This window comes from Ostrea edulis, chromosome 9 (genome assembly GCF_947568905.1).
Source record: "Ostrea edulis chromosome 9, xbOstEdul1.1, whole genome shotgun sequence".
In the NCBI taxonomy this organism is placed as follows: Eukaryota; Metazoa; Mollusca; class Bivalvia; order Ostreida; family Ostreidae; genus Ostrea; species Ostrea edulis.
In genome coordinates this window covers 68,259,790-68,283,598 of record NC_079172.1, presented here as the reverse complement: position 1 = coordinate 68,283,598, position 23,809 = coordinate 68,259,790, and the positions used below count along the sequence as shown (strand labels likewise).

The 23,809-nt window shown below is 33.6% G+C and overlaps 2 protein-coding genes across 19 annotated transcripts in view; both read left to right on the top strand.

The window, feature by feature from the left end:
• The window catches only part of LOC125659858 (uncharacterized), a 10,516-nt gene extending 10,205 nt beyond the window's left edge, over positions 1-311 (top strand). For all 3 annotated transcript variants that reach the window (XM_048891649.2, XM_048891651.2, XM_048891650.2), the window contains one exon: positions 1-311. This exon is cut by the window's left edge. The gene's annotated coding sequence lies outside the window, so the exon portion shown is untranslated.
• A 6,522-nt stretch (positions 312-6,833) lies between these two features.
• Positions 6,834-23,809, top strand: part of LOC125657739 (phospholipid-transporting ATPase IF-like) — a 65,508-nt gene continuing 48,532 nt past the window's right edge. For 15 of the 16 annotated variants that reach the window (XM_056150428.1, XM_056150427.1, XM_056150423.1 and 12 more), the window contains exons 1-4: positions 6,834-7,013; positions 17,051-17,182; positions 18,248-18,337; positions 23,648-23,728. In XM_056150428.1, the coding sequence (XP_056006403.1) occupies positions 6,990-7,013; positions 17,051-17,182; positions 18,248-18,337; positions 23,648-23,728 (327 nt within the window). In that variant the 5' untranslated portion in view covers positions 6,834-6,989. Of the gene's footprint in view, positions 7,014-16,116; positions 16,755-17,050; positions 17,183-18,247; positions 18,338-23,647; positions 23,729-23,809 lie in introns of those variants that run through there. The other variant, XM_056150429.1, reaches the window with a different exon arrangement.

Here is a 23,809-nt window from a genome sequence, read left to right as displayed (position 1 = left end):
TTTGTTTTTCAAAAAATGTTCAAAGTTCCATTACTTAAGTTTAATGCAGTTCAACACTGGATTTATGTTGCCTCATTATACAGCAGACCGTCATGGAGAGGACTTATATAGGCAGTGCCTGCTGTCCAGTCCTATTGTGAATTTTCATAATAAAATACTGTTTAAATTAATACAACAGACTGATCAAGAATTGTGACATGTTTGTCTTTCATTTATAACTTTGCAGGAGTGCAATGTTGGATGACTTTTTGTACAAGGTACTTTTTGTAATAAAATATTTCATATGGAAATAAAATCCGATTTGAACATCATTATTTTTGACATAGTGTTATCACGGTACAATACCAGACTAGGAGGACTTATGCAATCTGATACAGGTGTCATTGTTTTTGAAGTTGTATTGTCACAATACTGGATTAGGATGATAATATCGGTCACGATGCCTCAGTCAGTACAGTGTTCATGTCATGACTGGGACGCCTTGCTCGTGCCTCGACCACTTAAAACATGGGGAAACAATTCCTTTTTCACCAAACTCTCCACATTTAGATGTTAGAGTTGTGGGCCTTTTGGATGAGACCTTGGAAATGGAGGTCCCATGTCGCGGCAGGTGCACGTTAAAGCATGCTCGTTGATTCGCTCCTGAGCGCCGTGAAGGGGTCTGAATATGAACATCATTGTCTTTGACATAGTGAGCGCCGTGAAGGGGTCTGAATCTAGGGCACTCTACCTACATCTGGTGATATCTTAATATGAGTGAAAAATTCGTGATTGGATGAATTTGCAAACAAACAAAAATCTGATAAAAACATTATTGACATTTATTTATTTGCACAAAATGTTTTTCACAGAAATAAGTCTTGCAAAATACATGGTACGTTTTTGGCTTACAGGAGCTAAAGGCTCAAGGGAGCTTTTCAAGTCTGATCGAAATCTGTTGTCTCTCGCCATTACTGTAAACTTTTACCAATCTCAACTTCTCCAGAACTAGTGGGCTAATTTTGACCAAACTTTGCACAAAATAGTCTTGGATGAATGGGATTCAAGTTTGTTCAAGTGAGGGGTTATTTTATCATCCAAGAGGGAAATAATCAAGAAAAAGCAAAAAATAGGGTAGGGTATTTTAAAAATCTTAATACCCACTGGGCCAGAGAAGTTGGAAACTGATGTGGATACTTCCAATCCTGTCCCCCGGTAGGTTGGTGCTACAGTAGAGGATTAATGTATTACTTGGGAAATGAAAATCCTCTCAACAGCAGGTCTATGATTATTCATGATATTCTAACATCCCCAGGAGGTCTAGTTTTGTCTAAACCATTGGGGGGGGTGGGGGGGGGGGGGGTTGCACATATGAAGCGCCAAATTAACATGAATTCAAATAATTGAAGATATATATATCTTTAATCTTGGTAAGATATCATCAATTCAATTATTGCTCTCATCAATGGAATTAATGCGCGCATTAATTTAATTATTGCGTGAAATAAGTGAATTAAGGCACACATTAATTCCATTGATGAAATCAATAATTGATTTCATGCTCGCATTAATTTAATTGAAGAGTGCAATAATTACGGATGTATATTACATCATTATAATGGCTGACTTCCTTTTAAAACATTCGTGAAAATATAAATATCGGCAATATATCTATTCCTTTTACAATTAGTTGCATAGATAAGTAGGTCAGCACGTCAACTGCTGAGCTGTAGATGGTGGGTTCGAATCCAGCTAGAATGTTGGTTTTTTGTTTTTTTTTTCAACTTACTTTCTACTGAAATTGCTTTTTTTTTTTACTATATAAAGTAAATAGAACGTTTTCAATTTCAAGGTATTGTTCAGATTATCCACTTTTCATCAACATTATATTTCTCTGGTGTAGCATTCTCCCTTAATTGAATTGATGCGCGCAATAATTGAATTACTGTTCTCTTTATTTGAATTGTAGTGTGCATCAATTCAATTAATTGTTGATATCATCAATACATTTAAAGAGAGCATTAACAATTCAATTATAGCACTCGTCAATTCAGCAGAATATGATTTATGCTATAAACGATTCAATTATTTAAAGAGACCGCTTCAATTGAATGATTGCGCACATCAAATTAATTAATAATATCTTCAAATGATTAAATATATCTTCAACTGTTTGAGTTTATGTTAATTTCCCGCGCTCTATACACATTAGGGGAACAAAGGTTTTATTTTGCAATACATAGGGAAGTGGGGAGGGGGGGGGGTCATGATATTGTTTCGAAAATTTTCTTAGAAAAATAAAGGGTAACAAATGTTGGAATGGGATCATAATATGGTGTCAAATATTTTGTGAGAATGAAGAGGATAAAAAAAAAATCTTTTATTTTTTTCTTTGGAAGAACGACAGGGTTAATGTGGCTGGGGTGAATGCTGTAGTTATGGGCCTTTTGTTATTGATGATCTGCAAAAGTTTGTCAACCGTAATGGACATTTAAATCTTCATATGAAGCACGGTGCCGCCAGCTGCGTGTTACACAGGAACTTACGACTAAGACCAAAATCTTAAAAAGCATTCATTTTGATTGTCATACATATTTTGCTAACAGAACTTAACTCACCTAAACCATCAGTTTACGTGAACTTTGTTTTTTGGTGGGTTTTTTTTTTTACGTGTCAATACGTTTTAATTTTTAAAAACTAGCAACAAAATTAAAAATCTCGAATTTATGTTATTATTACACAGAAACAACGACTTGCCGATGTCATTTTGGGTAATGTCTCTATTTAATTTAAACAGCATTGTATTATGATAATTCATAATAGGATTGGACAGCAGGCACTGCCTATATAAGTCCTCTCCGTAGAAGGTACAAGGTCATACAAACAATTAGAATATATATAAATACAATGTTACACAAAAGATATAATGATTTGAACATTGCAACAATATAGGTAATTTATGACATGGCAGCTTGTAATCAATTCTACTATTATTGTATGGAATCAATAAATAGTTTATACTTTAATCAGAAGATACAAAATAGGAAAAACAAAAAGGAAACATGAAAAGAAAATTGGATATTGGTTCTATGACAATAAAATGAAATTGGTCACACAAATCTCTTTGTAGACAGAATGACGAAATAATGTGATGTCTCTTCAATAGTTTATACATCATTAATATTTATTTGTAGACAAGTTGTGCGAATTGTTGAAGACGAATGTGTACATTTTTTTTTATATGAGTGCTCTATATATAAAGATATAAAGAAAAATTATGATGATAATGTATCAAATGAAAATCACCGTATAGTATTAATCGTGTCATTGTAGTTCGTGCTAAACGCTTATGATGCTGGCTTTGAACTACACTCTAAATTATAGTGCAACGATGCTTGATGTACAAGTACATAGTTTGACTTTACAGATTTATTTATACATGTACTGTGAAGATGTCCGATTAATATAGAATCTCCATACAAAGTGTCTTTGTTAATTAATCACGTCTTCTTCAGAGTAACTGAGCCAATACCAAACTAACTTGGCTCAAGTATTTTGAGCTAAATAAATGGAATTCTTACTTTTGATTATGTGAGGAAGATGAGCCAAGCCCTCCTTAACGTACAGTGCACGATTAATAGACAGGAATATAAAATTTAGATTGTTTATTATCACATTACGTAACACGGTTATATGTCAGCATGTTTGGTGAATCAATAGATAAATTGAAATTTACTTTAGGGTTTTGTATTCTGTACATGTGACCTCTCTCTCTCTCTCTCTCTCTCTCTCTCTCTGTAATCGATATTTTAAATTCTGTTGGAAATCTTTCATAAATTGGACCAGCATAGAATTTATTAATGACAAAATATTGCTACCTGTATGTATTCCTTCACAAGAAATAACAAAACAAACAATATGAAATTGTACAATTAAAAGAGTAAACACCCACACCACCCCTAAATCCACCGACCATCGATAAACTTTAAAAACACTACCCTAAGAAATTATGGCTATTTCCGGGTATGGATCTTGTTTGTCGCGAATGGTCACCATGCATGCAAGGACTACATTCGAGCTTATCAACTTCCGCATTGCTTTAAAATTTTCATTTCACAAAAGAATCTACATATCTTTTATTTAATTGAATACATCATATCAATAACACATAATCGATTTTTAAAAATATCAATAGATAAAATGCTTTTTCTGATATAATAAAATGATAATTTTCAGGGATTGCTTAAAATGTTTAGAAAGGTAAGATGATTTCACTAAGAAGAAGAAGAAAAAGAAGAAATGAATGAAAAGGTGATTTCTTGTGGATACCAGAAATCCAGCAGAGAAAACTGTCAGTATTTACACTTCTTCCTTGACCTTGAAAAACCCCACATAGCTATTCAATATAGAGTAACAAGTTATGAATATGTGCACAGATATTATATCAATTATACTCATGTATGCTATTCAATGTAGAAAAGGAGAACAAACCACTGGTTACTACAGCTGTTAGAGAGATTTGCTTGTCAATTGAATTCAACGAACTTAAGCTTGCCTTTCTTCAAATTATAGTGTCATTAATAACTTGTTTTCCCGCTACCAGCGAATCGTTCATATCGAAAAATAAAGACTGTTGTTTGATATCAAACACCATTGTCTGATAATCATAAAATTACTTTGTGATATCAAATATTCGATTTTCTGATATCACAAAGCCCCATACTGCTTGGGGGGGGGGGGGGGGGGGGGGGGGGGGGGGGGGGATTAGCGCAACAAATTTCCTCATGTAAAGCAGTATGTGGGATAATATTTTGGTATCCAGAAATACATTGTAGATTGTCAGACATACAAAAAGAGGAAAGGTTATAAACGACAGAGATGAACAATGATAGCAGAAATTGCCTCACAAGTATAGAGAGTAAACGAGAGTAATGTCAGTAAATGCGGTAGAGATGAACAATGCAGCCGAAGATTTGTATGTTGTGAGGTACTGCGAGCGAACTACAGGTATCATAAACAGGAATTTCATATCAATTAGATCACTTTTTGAATTTTTGTTGTAGTTTCTACATTTTTTATATTTAAAACTTCACGTGTATTTGACAAGCTGAGGATTGATTGACACACCTGCTGTGACACGGGACCTCGGTTTTTGCGGTCTCATCCAAAGGACCGACCCATTAATGGGTACTGAAGATCTATTCTAAACCGGATCTCCATAGGAAGATTTACTACTGTACATGTATATAACAGAAGCGGATCAAGGATTAGCGCAACAAATTTCCTCATGTAAAGCAGTATGTGGGATAATATTTTGGTATCCAGAAATACATTGTAGATTGTCAGACATACACAAAGAGGAAAGGTTATAAACGACAGAGATGAACAATGATAGCAGAAATTGCCTCACAAGTATAGAGAGTAAACGAGAGTAATGTCAGTAAATGCGGTAGAGATGAACAATGCAGCCGAAGATTTGTATGTTGTGAGGTACTGCGAGCGAACTACAGGTATATAAACAGGAATTTCATATCAATTAGATCACTTTTTGAATTTTTGTTGTAGTTTCTACATTTTTTATATTTAAAACTTCACGTGTATTTGACAAGCTGAGGATTGATTGACACACCTGCTGTGACACGGGACCTCGGTTTTTGCGGTCTCATCCAAAGGACCGACCCATTAATGGGTACTGAAGATCTATTCTAAACCGGATCTCCATAGGAAGATTTACTACTGTACATGTATATAACAGAAGCGGATCAAGGATTTTTTGAGAGGGGTGGTTCTACCATTAATATTGGTTTTCAAGGGGATGGTCCACCATCAAAATGCATTATTCTTACCCTTTTTAAGGAAACATTTCTCAAGAGGAGGGGGGGGGGATGTCCTCTTCTGGACCCGCCACTATACAGCATATTTGTTGAAAAGTGAGGTTTAAATGTGAACTTGAATATTTAATGTCCCAGTGGTGGCATGAAATTTTTTTTTTTTTTTTTTTAAATTCACCATTTTCTAATTTTCACTAATAGTACTTAAATTAATTTACTCGAAAATTTTGCATAGTAAAAATTCAGCATTTCCGTTATAATAATTTAAAAATTTGATCTCTAATACCCACTTCTTTATCTCCATTTTAAATTTTAAGACTAGACCTTGAAAAATAAGAGAAATTCTAGAAAATGACAGTCTTTCAAACTCTCAAATTTGATATCGATTTTTTTTCTGCATAGATCTAAGTGCAAAAGGTAAAATTTATTTATTTCCATTACTTGTATTAAACTTTTTTAAAATCTGTATTGTTAGAAGTCTATTTTATGTAACGATTGATTTATGTTGTGCCGACACCAACAGAAATATCAAGTTTAATTGAATAAATCTTGAGTCAATTTTAAGTGCAAAAATGTTAAAAGTTTATAACACTGTAGCTCAATAACAAGCACTGCGATCCCAGTTTTTCGTTTAGATTCCTTAATTCTCCTTTAATGTAGCATGCAGAAATCAAAAATACGTTTCCCACATAAACAATAGTTTAGAGGCACCAAATTCCCAAACGATCAAACTGTCAAACAGGTAGCATTTGATAAGAACAGACCCCTTGGCCCTTATTCACAAAATATCTTACGACTAAGATGGAAAAAAGAATTCTGTTTGATAATCAAATACTGATCACAAGGTCATAAGTATGTATTCAACTTTTATAAACCATGGATGTACTTTACATATTAATTAAGAAAGTCTACAAGAAATGAAAAATAAGGAAATTACGGTGTTTGTAAATTTTGATCTTAGTCGTAAGATATTTTGTGAATAGGTGCCCTGGTTCGGAACTTTTCGCGTGTTATCACTGGCGCCAAAGGATAATCACATGAGTCGGAATCAAATGGCGCCGGCAGGTGAGGTGCAGGTGGAAAAAGAAAGTGGGCACTGAAGATGTTTGTAAAATGTGTGGACAGAATGACATAATTGTACTAGAATGGATTATCTCTAACTGAACTGTATATTCAAAGATGGATACGGCAAGACGACGATGGGTGTGTACAGTTCGAATTTTCTCAATATTTATTTACACATATGCATATATGTAAATAGTACGTGGCCAAGTCTTGTAACATATATTTGTTCACTACACGTTTCACTGAAAAAACACGTTTTCAGATATGCAATGTAGTTCTTTTACGTGAGAACATATTCTTTATATTATTTAGCTCACCAGTGCTGAAATCTCAAGTGAGCTGAAATTTGTTAGTAGATCTAATCTGTTGGTCAACTTTTTATATTCTCAACCTCTTCTCAAGAACCACTGGGCCAATTTCAAACAAACTTGCCACAAAGCATGCTTTGGTAAATCGGAATTCAAATTGTCCAAATGAAGGATTGTGTTGTCAGATCTTTAGAGGAGATAAGTTAAAAATATAAGTACAAATAGGGTGGGGTGCTTGGAAAAGCCGGACCTGTATGAGAGCTTCCTGATAAGATGAAAACTTGATTGACCACTTTCTGAGAAGGTCATGTTGGGGCCACAAATTGTTCATAAGAATGTGTATAGAAAATATTTTAAAGTCTTAATTTATAAGCACAAATTCATATAGAATTAGAAATATTATGTAACATGGATTCAGGTTTGTTTACATGCGATGACTCATGCCGGGGATAGGAGGGGGTGGTAAAAGGCGAATGGTTTCAGAAGTACCATTCCACACTTATCTCATGGTGTACAAATTTCCTTACACCTTTAAATCTCAGACACACACCCGAAAACATTTAAACCCTCCAAAATAATCCAAAAAACAAAGCAACCCAGCCCATTTTTTAAATGGCTGTGGTATGTCTGTATCTTTGATCAGCTGATTAATTTGGTGTACATGACAGATTTATTTATATTCACTGACAAATTTTAATTTCTGGGCGACATTGAATAATGAGAAAATGCTACAGGTTTTATAAGGTAAAACGAAAATCAGTCTGTTTATTGATGACCAATGTTGAACTAATAAACAATACTAGATGCTTTACAAGACAAGAACTTGTATTTATACACGTGTATGTAATTTAAATACTTTTTGTGTTTTGTTAGAACTAAAATGATTTCTAGACAAAATATTTTCTTGACATGCATGTACAACTAACATTTTGTTTACTAGATGTGCATCAAAGGTAAACGATTTCTGGACAAAATGTTTCCCTGACATGTACAACTAACATAAATTTGTTATTTGGATGTGCATCAAAGGTAGAAATGGCATAGCTACATTTACTCTTGTTAAAAAAAACATACATAATATCATTTTTTCGAACATAATGGACAAAAGCCTGTTAGTATGTGCTTTTTTTTTTTAAAGATTTGACAGTCTGAATAGTCTCTGGTGGTAGATAACCTCCCCCCCCCCCCCCCCCCCCCATGATTTCATGTGAAGGACTTTACAGAGAACTGCAAAAAATATCACAGAGGTTTTGAAAGAGGCACATGCATGTATTCAAAAATTAGAATGTCTAATAATGGTATACAAGAATTGTATTCTTATATAGACTGATCTAAGTTTGTTCATACCTTGACCCCTGCTGCAATTAGGGTGGGGCTACAATAGGGGCTTAACAGGTTGAAATCAATAGACTCATGGAGTCCTAAAAAAACAGTTCTCAAGAATCACAATAGTGCAATATTTCAAACAAAAATATGCAAGCATCCTCATGTATTAAAGTGTAGATTCAAGGTTCATACTGTGAGCTTCGCATTCAAGGTGGGGCCTCACATTTATAATAAATGGTATCGTTGCCTGTATTAATTATTAATCATTTAATCATCTAAACAGAGTCTGCTGCTGTATATGTCATATGAATAAAATTGATGCTGGCAATCAAAAGCAGGTGTCAATCAATCATTTCACTCTGCAAGCAATTCAACACTGAGAACAAGCAAAGGTAACACTAGATTTAAACGGGCTGTATGATACTAGTATACATAATTTATCTAACAGCTTACCTATAAGATATTATAGGTGTGGATCTAGAAATTTGAGGGATGGGATCATGGGAGGAGGTTTAACTGCAGTCGTGGATTTCAGACACAGGGACTTTTGGGAGGGGGATGGTGATCGTTATAACAGAAATGTCTAAATTTGGAACCTATTTACTATAGCTCCCACGAGAAGCACGTTACAGGTACTATAAATATCATCTTGTAAGACCTTACCTCAAAATATTCACCAGCGCCAAGGAGTTACTTCATGAACACCAATTACAATAAAACATTCACTGGTTTTAAAGCTATACAACAATTATTCCTTTATTTATCATGTTAGGAATAAGCTCTTAGAATTATTACATTTTAATATTTGTCGCCTATTATACCTGACAAAATCTAATCATTAAAAAAAATAAAGATAACGATGATATACTGATGTACTGGGTAACACTAAGCTGGGAATTCTGATATCACATGAAATATTACTTCACTGTGGCAACATCAACAAGGTGTTTACCAGTAGTTCTAAATGTTTTATCTGCCACAAACTTGATAAACGTGAGTTTTTTATGATCAGACAACACATTGCACAAGCTGAAAGAAGTCATTTTGAAATATGATCATGATTGGTTCCCAGTAGGATTATCGACAATACAACTAGATATCAAACCTTGATTACTTCACTCAAGACCGGGGATAGTAACAAGGGGTCATGGTAACAAGGGATAGTGTAGGATTGTAGCTCTATGGGGATTTTTTCCAATGAGAATTCTAGAGATATTGCTGATCAGTCTGATTAAAGACAGAGAATTCTAGAGATTTTGCTGATCAGTCTGATTAAAGACAGAGAATTCTAGAGATATTGCTGATCAGTCTGATTAAAGATAGAGAATTCTAGAGATATATTGCTGATCCATCTGATTAAAGGGACTGGTTCACGATTTTTGAGAAAAATATTTTTCATTTTTGATGTTAAACATTAAAAGTTTAACTCATTTAATGTTGACAACTAAAATTTTGACTTTCTGAATGCAAGAATAAAAGCAATATTTTAGCCTTAAATCTGTGTTATGTAAACAAAGACTCGAGTCTTTTTATGTATACAAACAAACCGGTGAAACAATAATTTTGTAATATAAAGCATCTTAATTCTGCAGAGTCACAAATTTTAACTTTTAGATGGCACATTTTACCTAAAGAATGGTTGAAATGTGAAAGGTATGATAAACTTTGATCAATGTCCATTTCTTTTGACAATTTCGTAAACAATAATGTACCACAATCTTTGTTTACAAAACAAATAATAAACTCTCTAAAATGAGCTAATGTGATAATGTATAACTTCAATTTTTATGTGAAATCTTTTAAACATATTAGACAGTAGATTTTTATCATTAGAAGTAAAAAACAAAATTTGGAGGAAAATCGTGAATCAGTCCCTTTAAAGATATAGAATTCTAGAGATATTGCTGATCCATCTGATTAAAGATAGAGAATTCTAGAAATATTGCTGATCAGTCTGATTAAAGATAGAGAATTCTAGAAATATTGCTGTTCAGGCTGATTAAAGATAGAGAATTCTAGAGATATTGCTGATCCATCTGATTAAAGATAGAGAATTCTAGAGATTTTACTGTTCAGTCTGATTAAAGTTAGAGAATTCTAGAGATATTGCTGTTCAGTCTGATTAAAGATAGAGAATTCTAGAGATATTCCTGTTCAGTCTGATTAAAGATAGAGATGTTGCTGTTTAGTCTGATGATTAAAGATAGGGAATTCTAGAGATATTGCTGATCAGCCTGATTAAAGATAGAGAATTCTAGAGATTAAAGTAATCGGTTTTAATTATGTTTGTGTTGATTATTCTCTCATGATGGGGTAACAAGGATATTATAATGGTTTATGAGCCTGACTGTATTTATAGATTCTCTCTCTTTTTGTGTCTGTGGTAATGATAATTTATACAGGACTGCACAATTTGTTACATAAACTAATTAACGCCTTAGTCCCATACTAAACATATATTACAGACAGACTTAATGTACAGACAGATAATACGTAAAATAGGAATGCATAAAATAACGAGAAATATGTGCCTACTTATGTTAGTAACACAATTTAAAAAAGGCAGAGATGCGAAATTAAAACAACAAATTTTGCTCATGGTACATGACAATGCCTTTGATAATGAAATTTGATATACCCAGTATAGATCTCGTAATTACCGACCCGGTATAGATCTCGTAATTACCGACCCAGTATAGATCTCGTAGTTACCCGACCTGGTATAGATCTCGCAATTACCTGCCATGGTATAGATCTCGTAAATACCTGACCAGTATAGATCTCGTAAATACCGGACCAGTATAGATCTCATAAATACCCGAGCAGGTAAAGATATCATAATTACCCGACCCGGTATAGATCTCGTAATTACCCGACCCGCTATAGATCTCGTAAATACCCGACCAGGTAAAGATCTCATAATTACTCGACCCGGTATAGATCTCGTAATTACCCGACCAGGTATAGATCTTGTAATTACCCGACCAGGTATATATAAATCTTGTAATTACCCGACCAGTTATATATCTTGTAATTACCCGACCAGGTATAGATCTTGTAATTACCCGACCAGGTATAGATCTCGTAATTACCCGACCAGGTATAGATCTCGTAATTACCCGACTAGGTATAGATCTCGTAGTTACCTGACCAGGTATAGATCTCGTAATTACCTGACCAGGTATATATCTTGTAAATACCCAACCAGGTATAAATCCCGTAAATACCTGACCAGGTATAGATCTCGTAATTACCTGACCAGGTATAGATCTCGTAATTACCTGACCAGGTATAGATCTCGTAATCTTATCATCAGAAGAGTCTTCAAGATTCGAGTTCCCCGAGAGGAAGCATATTTCCGGAGGCAAAGCTGCTTTAGCAGAACATTTAAAATCAGAATAAAGCTTATTAAAGGGGTATGGACATGATTTTAAATAATTTGAAATTAACATTTTTTTTGGTTGTTGTACAAATAAAGATCTTTTTTAAGTAAGTGGAATGAAAATATTTCTACACAGGATACATGAAGTATTTACATGAAACCTGGATCCCAAAATCGTGTTTATAATTTGCATGCTCTAGAGCGAGCTGAATGTACATGCATTTCACAGGACACCATCAGCTCGTCATCAGCCAAAAGATTACAACACCATGATTAAGATAAATTATAATGTCAAAAACTTTGACATAGTTTTATGATAAATCAATTAAGAGTGTATGCACAAAGAAAAAAGAACTGATTTCATTGTACAAAAATTTCAATTAGCAAGATTGAATTTTGACTACTTTTTTTGAAGTTAATTTTTTAATACAGCATAGTGTTAGTACAACTTAGTGTTAATATAGCTTAGTGTTAGTACAACTTAGTGTTATTACAGCATAGTGTTGGTACAACTTAGTGTTAGTGCAACTTAGTTTTAGTACAGCTTAGTGTTAGTACAGCTTAGTGTTAGTATAACTTAGTGTTAGTATAACTTAGTGTTAGTACAACTTAGTGTTAGAATAACTTAGTGTTAGTACAACTTAGTGTTAGTACAACTTAGTGTTAGTACAACTTAGTGTTAGTACAGCTTTGTGTTAGTATAGCTTAGTGTTAGTACAGGGCCTACAGGCTAGTGTTATTACAGCTTAGTGTTATTACAACATAGTGTTAATACAACTTAGTGTTAGGGCAACTTAGTTGTAGTACAGCTTAGTGTTAGTACAACTTAGTGTTAGTATAACTTAGTGTTAGTACAACTTAGTGTTAGTACAACTTAGTGTTAGTACAGCATAGTGTTAGTACAACTTAGTGTTAGTGCAACTTAGTGTTAGTACAACTTAGTTTTAGTAAGCTTAGTGTTAGTACAGGGTAGTGTTAGTACAGCATAGTGTTAGTACAACTTAGTGTTAGTGCAACTTAATGTTAGTACAGCTTTGTGTTAGTACAGCATAGTGTTAGTACAGCTTAGTGTTAGTGCAACTTAGTGTTAGTACAACTTAGTTTTAGTACAGCTTAGTGTTAGTGCAACTTAGTGTTAATATAGCTTAGTGTTAGTACAACTTAGTGTTAGTACAACTTAGTGTTAGTACAGCTTTGTGTTAGTATAGCTTAGTGTTAGTACAGGGCCTACAGGCTAGTGTTATTACAACATAGTGTTAATACAACTTAGTGTTAGTGCAACTTAGTTGTAGTACAGCTTAGTGTTAGTACAACTTAGTGTTAGTATAACTTAGTGTTAGTACAACTTAGTGTTAGTACAACTTAGTGTTAGTACAGCATAGTGTTAGTACAACTTAGTGTTAGTACAACTTAGTGTTAGTACAGCATAGTGTTAGTACAGCTTAGTGTTAGTGCAACTTAGTGTTAGTACAACTTAGTTTTAGTAAGCTTAGTGTTAGTACAGGGTAGTGTTAGTACAGCATAGTGTTAGTACAACTTAGTGTTAGTGCAACTTAATGTTAGTACAGCTTTGTGTTAGTACAGCATAGTGTTAGTACAGCTTAGTGTTAGTGCAACTTAATGTTAGTACAACTTAATGTTAGTACAACTTAATGTTAGTACAACTTAGTGTTAGTACAGCATAGTGTTAGTACAGCATAGTGTTAGTACAACTTAGTGTTAGTGCAACTTAATGTTAGTACAACTTAGTGTTAGTACAGCATAGTGTTAGTACAGCTTAGTGTTAGTGCAACTTAGTGTTAGTACAACTTAGTGTTAGTACAGCATAGTGTTAGTACAACTTAATGTTAGTACAACTTAGTGTTAGTACAGCATAGTGTTAGTACAGCTTAGTGTTAGTGCAACTTAGTGTTAGTACAACTTAGTGTTAGTACAACTTAGTGTTAGTACAGCTTAGTGTTAGTACAACTTAGTGTTAGTATAACTTAGTGTTAGTACAGCTTAGTGTTAGTACAGCTTAGAGTTAGTACAGCTTAGTGTTAGTACAACTTAGTGTTAGTACAGCATAGTGTTAGTACAACTTAGTGTTAGTACAGCATAGTGTTAGTACAACTTAGTGTTAGTACAACTTAGTGTTAGTACAGCTTAGTGTTAGTACAGCTTAGTGTTAGTAAATGTAACTCAGTGTTAGTACAGTTTAGTGTTAGTACAGCTTAGTGTTAGTACAGCTTTATAAGTGTTCATACAGCTTAGTGTTAGTACAACTTAATGTTAGTACAGCTTAGTGTTAGTATAACTTAGTGTTAGTACAGCTTAGTGTTAGTACAACTTAATGTTAGTACAGCTTTATAAGTGTTAGTATAACTTAATGTTAGTACAGCTTAATGTTAGTACAGCTTTATAAGTGTTAGTACAGCTTAATGTTAGTACAGCTTAATGTTAGTACAGCTTAATGTTAGTACAGCTTTATAAGTGTTAGTATAACTTAATGTTAGTACAGTTTAGTGTTAGTACAGCTTAGTGTTAGTACAGCTTTATAAGTGTTAGTACAGCTTAGTTTTAGTACAACTTAGTGTTAGTACAGCTTAGTTTTAGTAAGCTTAGTGTTAGTACAGGGTAGTGTTAGTACAGCTTAGTGTTAGTACAGCTTTAGTATCTGTCCAGAGGTCCACCACCTGTTAACAGCATGGCATGGTTTGAAATCTGGTAGGCTATCAGGTCAAGACATTTCAATGTACATCAAGATGTTGATGGTAATAATCATTAGACAAATAATGAGACTGACAAATTCTGCACTTCTAACAGATAGAAATGTCTTTTTATCAGATCTTAAATTCTCCCCATTTTTAAAGTACTTAAATATTGCAACAGTTCATTTTTGGAATCATCAGTTATTTATTTTTGTGTTTACTTCTTAAATAGGTCACATGTAAGAAAGGTTTCAATGCTCCAGACAAGACACCATCACCACAAACTTCAGAATCAGGCGATAAAGCAGGAAAATATTGACAAGTTTGCAACCACTAGTCAATTTTTAAATCACAATTTAAATTTTAAACTCGCATTTAGGGAGCATTTCCGTTAAAATCAATGCCTGCCTGTGCAGGATGGGTTCTGGTGTGTAGCTACAGGATTATGAATGAGGAGTTTTCTACAGCGATTTCTTGTTTGACAGGTTGTCAGTCTTCATAAAACAATACACAATTGCTCGGATATTATTTACCCTCCTAAGAAAAAGAATGCTAACAATTTCAGATGTTACAATAAGTCTCCCCGTATCTTATCCAATCTATTATTGCTGCTTTTTACAGAAACGATCTGTAATGGGTATAAAACTAATTTGTATTGTTTAGAACATAAATTGATGTGTAGATGCATGTTTAATGGGAGTCCTGTAATAAAGTGATAGCTCACACTGAGGCAAAGCCTTGTCTACTACTGATGTGAGCAGTAGTCAGTGTAGAGTTTCAGTAGTAATCATATCTTACACAGCTGTCATTGTAAAGCCTTTATAAACCTATATACTAAAGCCTTGTCTACTACTGATGTGAGCAGTAGTCAGTGTAGAGTTTCAGCAGTAATCATATCTTACACAGCTGTCATCCTAAAGCCTCTGGAAACATCTTAAATCAGGACTAATTACAAAATAAGCTGAAGACCTTGTAAATATCAAGGGCTGCTTTGTAATAGAGTAGGAATAGATTAGACCAGAGTGTCTTAATTGTGTATTTCCAGCTTTTTCAGGGTTTTGACATTTCATTTGGCTAGCTAAGAAAATGGGGTAATTAAATTAAGAAAGCTTGGAGAGAAAAATTTTAAGAATTTTAGACTGTGAATTAGGGGGTGCCAGTCTTGATGATAATTAACTATACTCAACTCACAGTTAAAGACAACCTGCAAAATTGTCAGTAAAAATATATATCATCATCGGTCCTAAAGTTATCAGTAAAAATCATAAGCATGCAAGTGTCAAAGTTTAAAATGGAGGAGGTTAAAATGAAGAGACTCTTCAAATGATTGATGGGTGTTACCACTTGTTAAAGAAGTAAATGAAATATGTCTATGTCTTATGAATAAACAAATATTTAGACAACTCAGTTAATCTGCTTTTTGTTTTTGTTGAATGATTGATTTAAGTTATATTAGGATGTATACTCAGTACAATTGTAAATACAATCTTCGTTCTGTCAGTCAATTCAAACTACCTCATCCTGGGATGGTCATAGATACATGTGTACACATCATACAGTGTTTGTTCTGGGTTTTACATAGAGCACTCGTGAAGATTTAATGCTTAGTGTTGGCTAAATCTCATTCAATCATGTGTCGTAAAAATTTTACCAACCATCAGAAAATGTATATCTATATATACTTGCTGTGTTCGATCGGCTTTTTTTACCTGTGACACTGCAGTATGATGGAGATTTTACCTGTGACATGGATGTAATGGAGTATTTGCATCTATCTCTTTTAAATGTTACAGTAGTGTTTGTGAAAATTAATATGACCCTGTAGATATGGTAAGTAATTTGTTAATTAATATTGTGTGAAATTAAGCTTTGGAGTAATGGAAAAATCCAGATGCACAAAGTCTTCAAACAGGCTGTGTTGTAACAGGGATATGTGCAATAGGTTTAACAGTTTAGAAGAATGATTGAATACAAATGCATTTTGTATTTATATATAAGTGTAGATCAAATCTATTGAGAAGGATCCTATGAAATAGGATATTTGACACATGCATTTCCTTCTGGGAAAGATTTCATTTTAACCCTTTACTAGGAGGATGTTAAATGTCTATGAATCTTAGGGGTTTTCAGCATTTGTCTAAAATTGAGGAAAATGAAAAGAAAGAAATCGGAGGTACAGTATATAACAAATAGCTAACAGTATGCTCATTATCATAAAAACATGCTCATTATTGTATGCATATGAGTTTTTGCTTTGTAGAATGTGTGCCAATTTTTTTTTTTTACAGAATTCTTGTACATGCCCCATGGCCTGGTATCAACCAGATAGAAATGTGATCAATTAAGGCATGTTATGTTGGTTGCACATTAACACAGAGAATATACTGGAGGGGGTGTAGGTCATATTTTACTTTTATGTTTCTCCTCTGATATTTTGTTTTGATAATTTGATTTCACTTGTGTTTTTAGGATTGCTTCAAACGTCAGATACCTACAGACAGATCAATCTATGTGGACAACAAAGCCCCGGTCAGCGAGAGCCCAGAAGTGGCCATACACCAACATCAGCACTACCCCAACAACAGGGTGGTCTCATCAAAGGTGCGATCTGTTCTCAGACATTTCTTTTAGATTGAGCCCCCATTGGTGTGGTGATCATTGCAGATTTTAACACCCCTCCCTCCCTTCCCCAATAAGTAAAATTTAAAAGATCTTGCATTCTGAGAGCTTTGGAAGCACTTGGAATTACATCATCCAGGTTTTCAAGGGATTGTATTTCCTTTGAAAGAGAAATTTTTTTTCACCAATCTTTTTCAAAGGGGAAACAAGCGGTGAATGCTGTTAAGTTTTTGCTGTGAATCTCTGTTTACATGAAAGCGCTTTATGTTGGTGTTACATTAGCAAGATGGGCTTTACTCAAAAATATATATAAAGTTGTAAAGGAACAAATTGAACATTTACAAAAATTAGCTGATAAACCTGAAAATACAAGATTGCATAAATAGAGAATTATTAAATACACATGACTGACAGTATTGAATTGAGTTTTAATTGATAAATCCCAGACATAGCAGGTTATTTCTCTTCTCAAAATACTTTATTGCATTCATCAGAGTATGATTAGCAAGCAAGTCCAAGTCTATTGTACGTGCCTGCTTAACACGATTATTCAACACTTTATGCTATACAGACTTAATACACTGTTTCATACATTGTCCTTGTTTGATAAAGAAATGTATTCCTACCGGTAGCTTAGTAGAAATTTGCTTTAATATTTATAGGGTTCTAGTACAAGCATAAAATTTCTCACCTAATCTCACAAAACATTTGGTTGATTGTAATAATTCTTTGACCTTGAAAATCAAAAACAAAAAGTTATATAAAGTGATTTGTATTGTCATGGATATAGCCGATTAGCAAAGATCCAGATAAAATATGATGTCACAAACAGTGGGTTTCATTGACTTTTTCTAAATATGTAGATAATAGGTTTTATCAGTGAAATTTTAAATATCTTATATGGTCTGCATGAATTGACCACCACAGTATTGAAAATGGCATGAATAAAAGTGTCTTTAAGATTTTCATGAACAATTGTGCAATTAATACTGGTATGTAAATACACATTTTACTGTGAAATTTTATGCATTGTTTTATTGATTTCAGTACACAGTTTGGAACTTCATACCAAAGAATTTATTTGAACAGTTTAGAAGAATTGCCAACTTTTATTTCCTGTGTGTGGGAATTATACAGGTATTATATTTCATTTTGGTAGGCGATCCACATTGATTGATTAAGCATGCACTTTCAAATTGAAATTTTTCCATAGGATCCAAATGAAATATTCTTGCAATCATAGTTGACCTTTTTACATACACAAAAATGACAGTCGAGTTGGGTACCATATTCATTTTGTAAACATTGGGAAACAGATTTTATTAAAGTGTCCGATGCATGCTTTTCATCAGAGTGAAACTAAATGTCAGAATTGAAAAAAAAAACCTCTCTTGTTTTTCATTAAAGGACATCAACATAGGAAATGATTTGCCAGAAGAGATTTGAAAAATAATCAATGACATGTACTATAAAAATATTGCCCAATTAATTTAACATTGAAATCAATGGGAAACACCTGTTTTTGGCATGTAAAAGACACATGATCACGAAAGCTTTAGTGTGTAGATTTATATATCAATTCTTTATCATAATCTCTAAAATAAACTGGTTCTGACAGCAGGCAAAATGTGATTGAATTTCTTTTTTTGTATTTTTTGAAGAAAGGGGAGATAACTATCCCAAAAGTAATAACTTGGAATTGAAGACTTAGAGGCATATAATTCTTTTCCTGTTCATTTGTCTGCTCAAGTTTTATCATCTTTTATAGTTGTCTATAGATAACTGGCCAGTCGGGCAGTTGGAGCTGTCAGTTTTACAGCAACAACTGCAGGACCTCTTATGATTTTATATTTATTTTGTGACCGGGAGGTCTAGGTTATCCGTGTCCGACATCAGATGTGGTAATAGTATCCTTCATTAGTACGAGTGTGGGATAGGGAAATTCCATCGAGGGGACAAGATTCCCAGTTTAGGACGAGACTTTTTCACTTTATCACCAGTGTGAGATCGACTTTACCCATGTAAGACAGTCATGTGAGATTTTTCTGTCTCACACTGCTGCGACGTCATTTGATTGTGACGTCATATATTTTCTATGATTTGCATTACACGGTGAAGATTTATTTATACAGTAAAAATATTTTGCATTGTTTTCTTTAAATTTTAATGTAGTATAGCTTTCAGGTGGACAACCTTGAGATTTTTAGTTTACACTTGTAGTGTATGCTCTTTCTGCCTATCTAATTAGTTTTTGCATTGAAGTTCAAATGAGGATTTTGATAATTTAGAATTTTCTCGAAGCTCATAAATTTATGCACTAAACTTTAGGTAAAATGTGAGAAAAATAATCCTTCATTATTTACTCGCGTGGGATAGGGAAATTCTATCTCTGGAACAAGATTCGGCAAAGCCTCGTCCCAGACTACGAACCTTGTCTCCTCGGTGGAATTTCCCTATCCCACACTCTTACTAATGAAGGATTCTATTGGTCTTACATGCGTAAAGTCAATCTCACACTGGTGATAACGTGAGTAAATCGGTAGTATCTACTTCTTTGTCAAATGCTTGGCAGTAGAAGAGAAAGTCACTGGTTAAGTCCTTACACAGAGGTCCTGTGTCATGGGAGATGAGACCTTTAAAATTATCGAGTATGAAAAATTCTTGAAGGGACGTAAACCAAACAAAAATTAGAAAATTTATTTATTTACTAGTCCATAAAGGTAATCCAAGATAAAATTTTACCAACCCGATTTGTGAGATTTCGTGAAGGTATTTATTGAAATTTATTACACAACTAAATAATCCTATCTAAATTTATTACACAACTAAATAATCCTATCTAACTAATTTATTCAAACTAAAAGAGAGAGAGCTTTTATATGTCGTTATAATTAATTCGAAAAGGTCTTTGTAATGATTCTATGTTTGACAAACTTGTGACCTTGAAATTGACCTTAGAACATTTTACTTTTTCTTTTTATAAACTTGAATGAATTCAATGCAATTCTGTGAAGGTATATATTTTGGTTTGGTTGTCTCTATTCCCTTATCTTGTGTAATAGTGTATAATAGGATTATTCCCTTATCTTGTGTAACAGTGTATAATAGGATTATTCCCTTATCTTGTGTAACAGTGTATAATAGGATTATTCCCTTATCTTGTGTAACAGTGTATAATAGGATTATTCCCTTATCTTGTGTAACAGTGTATAATAGGATTATTCCCTTATCTTGTGTAACAGTGTATAATAGGATTATTCCCTTATCTTGTGTAACAGTGTATAATAGGATTATTCCCTTATCTTGTGTAACAGTGTATAATAGGATTATTCCCTTATCTTGTGTAACAGTGTATAATAGGATTATTCCCTTATCTTGTGTAACAGTGTATAATAGGATTATTCCCTTATCTTGTGTAATAGTGTATAATAGGATTATTCCCTTATCTTGTGTAATAGTGTGTGTTGGTTAAGTAGGATTATGTTTTTAGTTTACTGACTTTTTTAATACTAAAAATGACCATGTGTTGAGCATTTTGAGAGGGAAGATCTAGAAACTGGAGGAAGGATTGCTTTAGATCTTATCTAGAATTTGGGGGAATGGATTGTTTGAGACCTGATCTGGAATTTGGGGAATGGATTGCTTTGGATCTGATCTAGAATTTGGGGAGTGGATTGCTTTGGATCTGGTTAATGGAAAACTGAGACATGACAGTCTCAGGTTTTTCTGTTTTATAGAAAATGAGTCAAAATGGATGTGAGTGTGTGATTGGTTTTTGTTGAATTATATATCATTGTAAACAATCTATACTGAGTTTGTGATTCTTCCTTTGTATTATATATCATTGTAAACAATCTATACTGAGTTTGTGATTCTTCCTTTGTATTATATATCATTGTAAACAATCTATACTGAGTTTGTGATCCTTCCTTTCCATAGAGATGTATATCACCTATAAAAAAGGCCATTTCTAAAGTTATAAGTATGACTCGCTGCACTAAATCTGAATCTTATGGAGCGGTAACTTCCTTCACATTTCCTGTTTAAAAGTTATTTGCAATGTTGAAATACAAAAGGACAAATTTCAAACTTCTAGAAGGTAAAGGCAAGTAGCAGATTTTGAGATTGTGACTTACGTTTTTTGTTTATCATGATGTGTAATCTAGAGGAGCAAACATACCGGTACACTGTGTAGAGAATTAGGTCAGAGCCTCTATCTTATAATGAGAGGTCAGCTGGCTTTTAACCTCCGACAGGTGCCTAGATAATGTCACTTACAAATAAGTGTTTGTTTCATCTGAGTATCAGATGTGCCAGTTCTTCATTGTGTGCACATCTTTATATCACCAGATTAACATGAACTCCAGTATTACAGGCCACAGTGGAAGTAGTGTTGCAAGCATTCGGGTGGATCCAACATCTGATTTTAATTAGAATGAGTTATCAGTAGCTAAAATATTACGATGTCATCGATGTCATCAAATCAAGTTACAGAATACATCCAGTGGAAGTAGAGATCTCATCAAATAATTGATAGAGATATCTTCAGTTTAAAGTTAGTGTTGCAAACATTCGGGTGGATCCAACATCTGATTTTAATTAGAATGAGTTTATCAGTAGCTAAAATATTACGATGTCATCAAATCAAGTTACGGAATACATCCAGTGGAAGTAGAGATCTCATCAAATAATTGATATAGATATCTTTGATTAAAAGTTAATGTTGCAAGTATTCAAGTGGATCCAACATCTGATTTTAATTGAATTGAGTAGCTAATTATGTAATATGAAGATGTCATCAAGTCAAGTCACCGATTACATCCAATCAGAAGAATTTCAGGTGAATTTGAGAAGGCAATCATTTAAAAACTTCATGACAAGACGATATGAAATGTAAGATGAGCACTAAGGAGGTGTCGACATTTAGAGGTTGAATTAGACAGGAGTTTCCAACGTAACGTTACGTTTTAAAATGGTAATTCCGGTGATGACTAGTTTATATAGTTACCCTGATACTCCACCTGTATAGGCTGATGTGGGTCTTTGCTTTGAGCTGTAGTTTGAATCTTTAAAAAACTCCATAAAATTCCTATTGTTAATAAGTTTTTTATTATACTGAACAATTCAAAGTCATTATAGATAGCAATGAACTGCACCATTGAGATTTTTTATCTTCAATTCAGGCCTCATTTGATTTGTATCTGATGCAGTCGAGAAGCGTTTCAAAGGCTGTGATTGTGAAATCTGACATTACAAATTTCCTAGAAATTCCCTAAAACATCTGTGTAGCGACTCTGTGCTTTCCTTACAGCTTTGTCCTGTGTAGCGACTCTGTGCTTTCCTTACAGCTTTGTCTTGTTTACATTGAATTCTTGTGAAATGTGACTGATCAGACATACACGCATCGACATCCAACACTGACAGCCAATCAAAACTCGGAGTGCAGCAATAGTTCTGAATAAGTTACACTCTGTAACAGGGATTTTCTCTGGTTGTCTGTTTTTTGCGGAATTTCGCGCATAAGAAAAATCCACAAAAATTATAATTACAATCGCAAAGTATATTATATACATGCACATTAGTACATAAGGTATAATGCAACCACAGAAATTGGAAATGCAGAATGTAATTTGCTACCATTTACAGATCAAATCACAAAAATTTCACACTGCAGAAAATACCTGTAGATCCTATTACCTGGGTAATAGTTCATAGGCAGGTAAAATTATCATTAATTGGTTTATAAACCACTGTTCTGAAAGGTAGCTGTCTTTCAAGTTGATTGACAAAACAATAGAACAATGAGCTTTTTACTGACATCAAATAACAAATAAACAGTAGAAACAATTAAACACTCAGCGTGGCATGTTAAACAGAACACACACTGAACATTGAGTACACACAGAATGAAATGTGTCCTTATCACCTTTCTGTAACACTGGGGCACACAACTCAGCAACCATAGTCTCCTCCATTCCAATAACTGTTAGAAAAAAAATTTCTGTAACACTGGGGCTTACATTTCTCAAAGACAATTTTCCAAAATAGGATTAGTTCAAACTTTTGGTATTTCATGAATATAAAATATCTAAAATTGTGATCGAATTTCTTGAAATGGACTAAATCTGCCAGATATTTGGATGAAAGATTTTTAAAATACTCAGTGGCCATATATACTTTGCATTCCTCTAATTTATATAGTGCAAAAACCTACAGAGGTATAATGATAAAAAGTAGTTAATCTTTTAACTTCATCTTAACTTAAAGTGCTATTTCAAGTTTGTGAAACATCATACCTCTGTACATTCATTGTGTGATTGTTAAGCCTTGCTGTTGTGAACATATTACATCATGCATCAGCTGTTTGTAAATAGACTCATTTTATGCTGATTACTGTAGTTTTAATTCATGTGAATATTTTATACAATTAATGTAATTGTTTTTCAGTTGATAATAGACAGTCCTGTGAGCCCAGCCACCAGTATAGTCCCTCTAGTGTTTGTAGTGACTGTCACAGCCATCAAACAGGTGAGAGATTGTAGTGACTGTCACAGCCATCAAACAGGTGAGAGATTGTAGTGACTGTCACATCCATCAAACAGGTGAGAG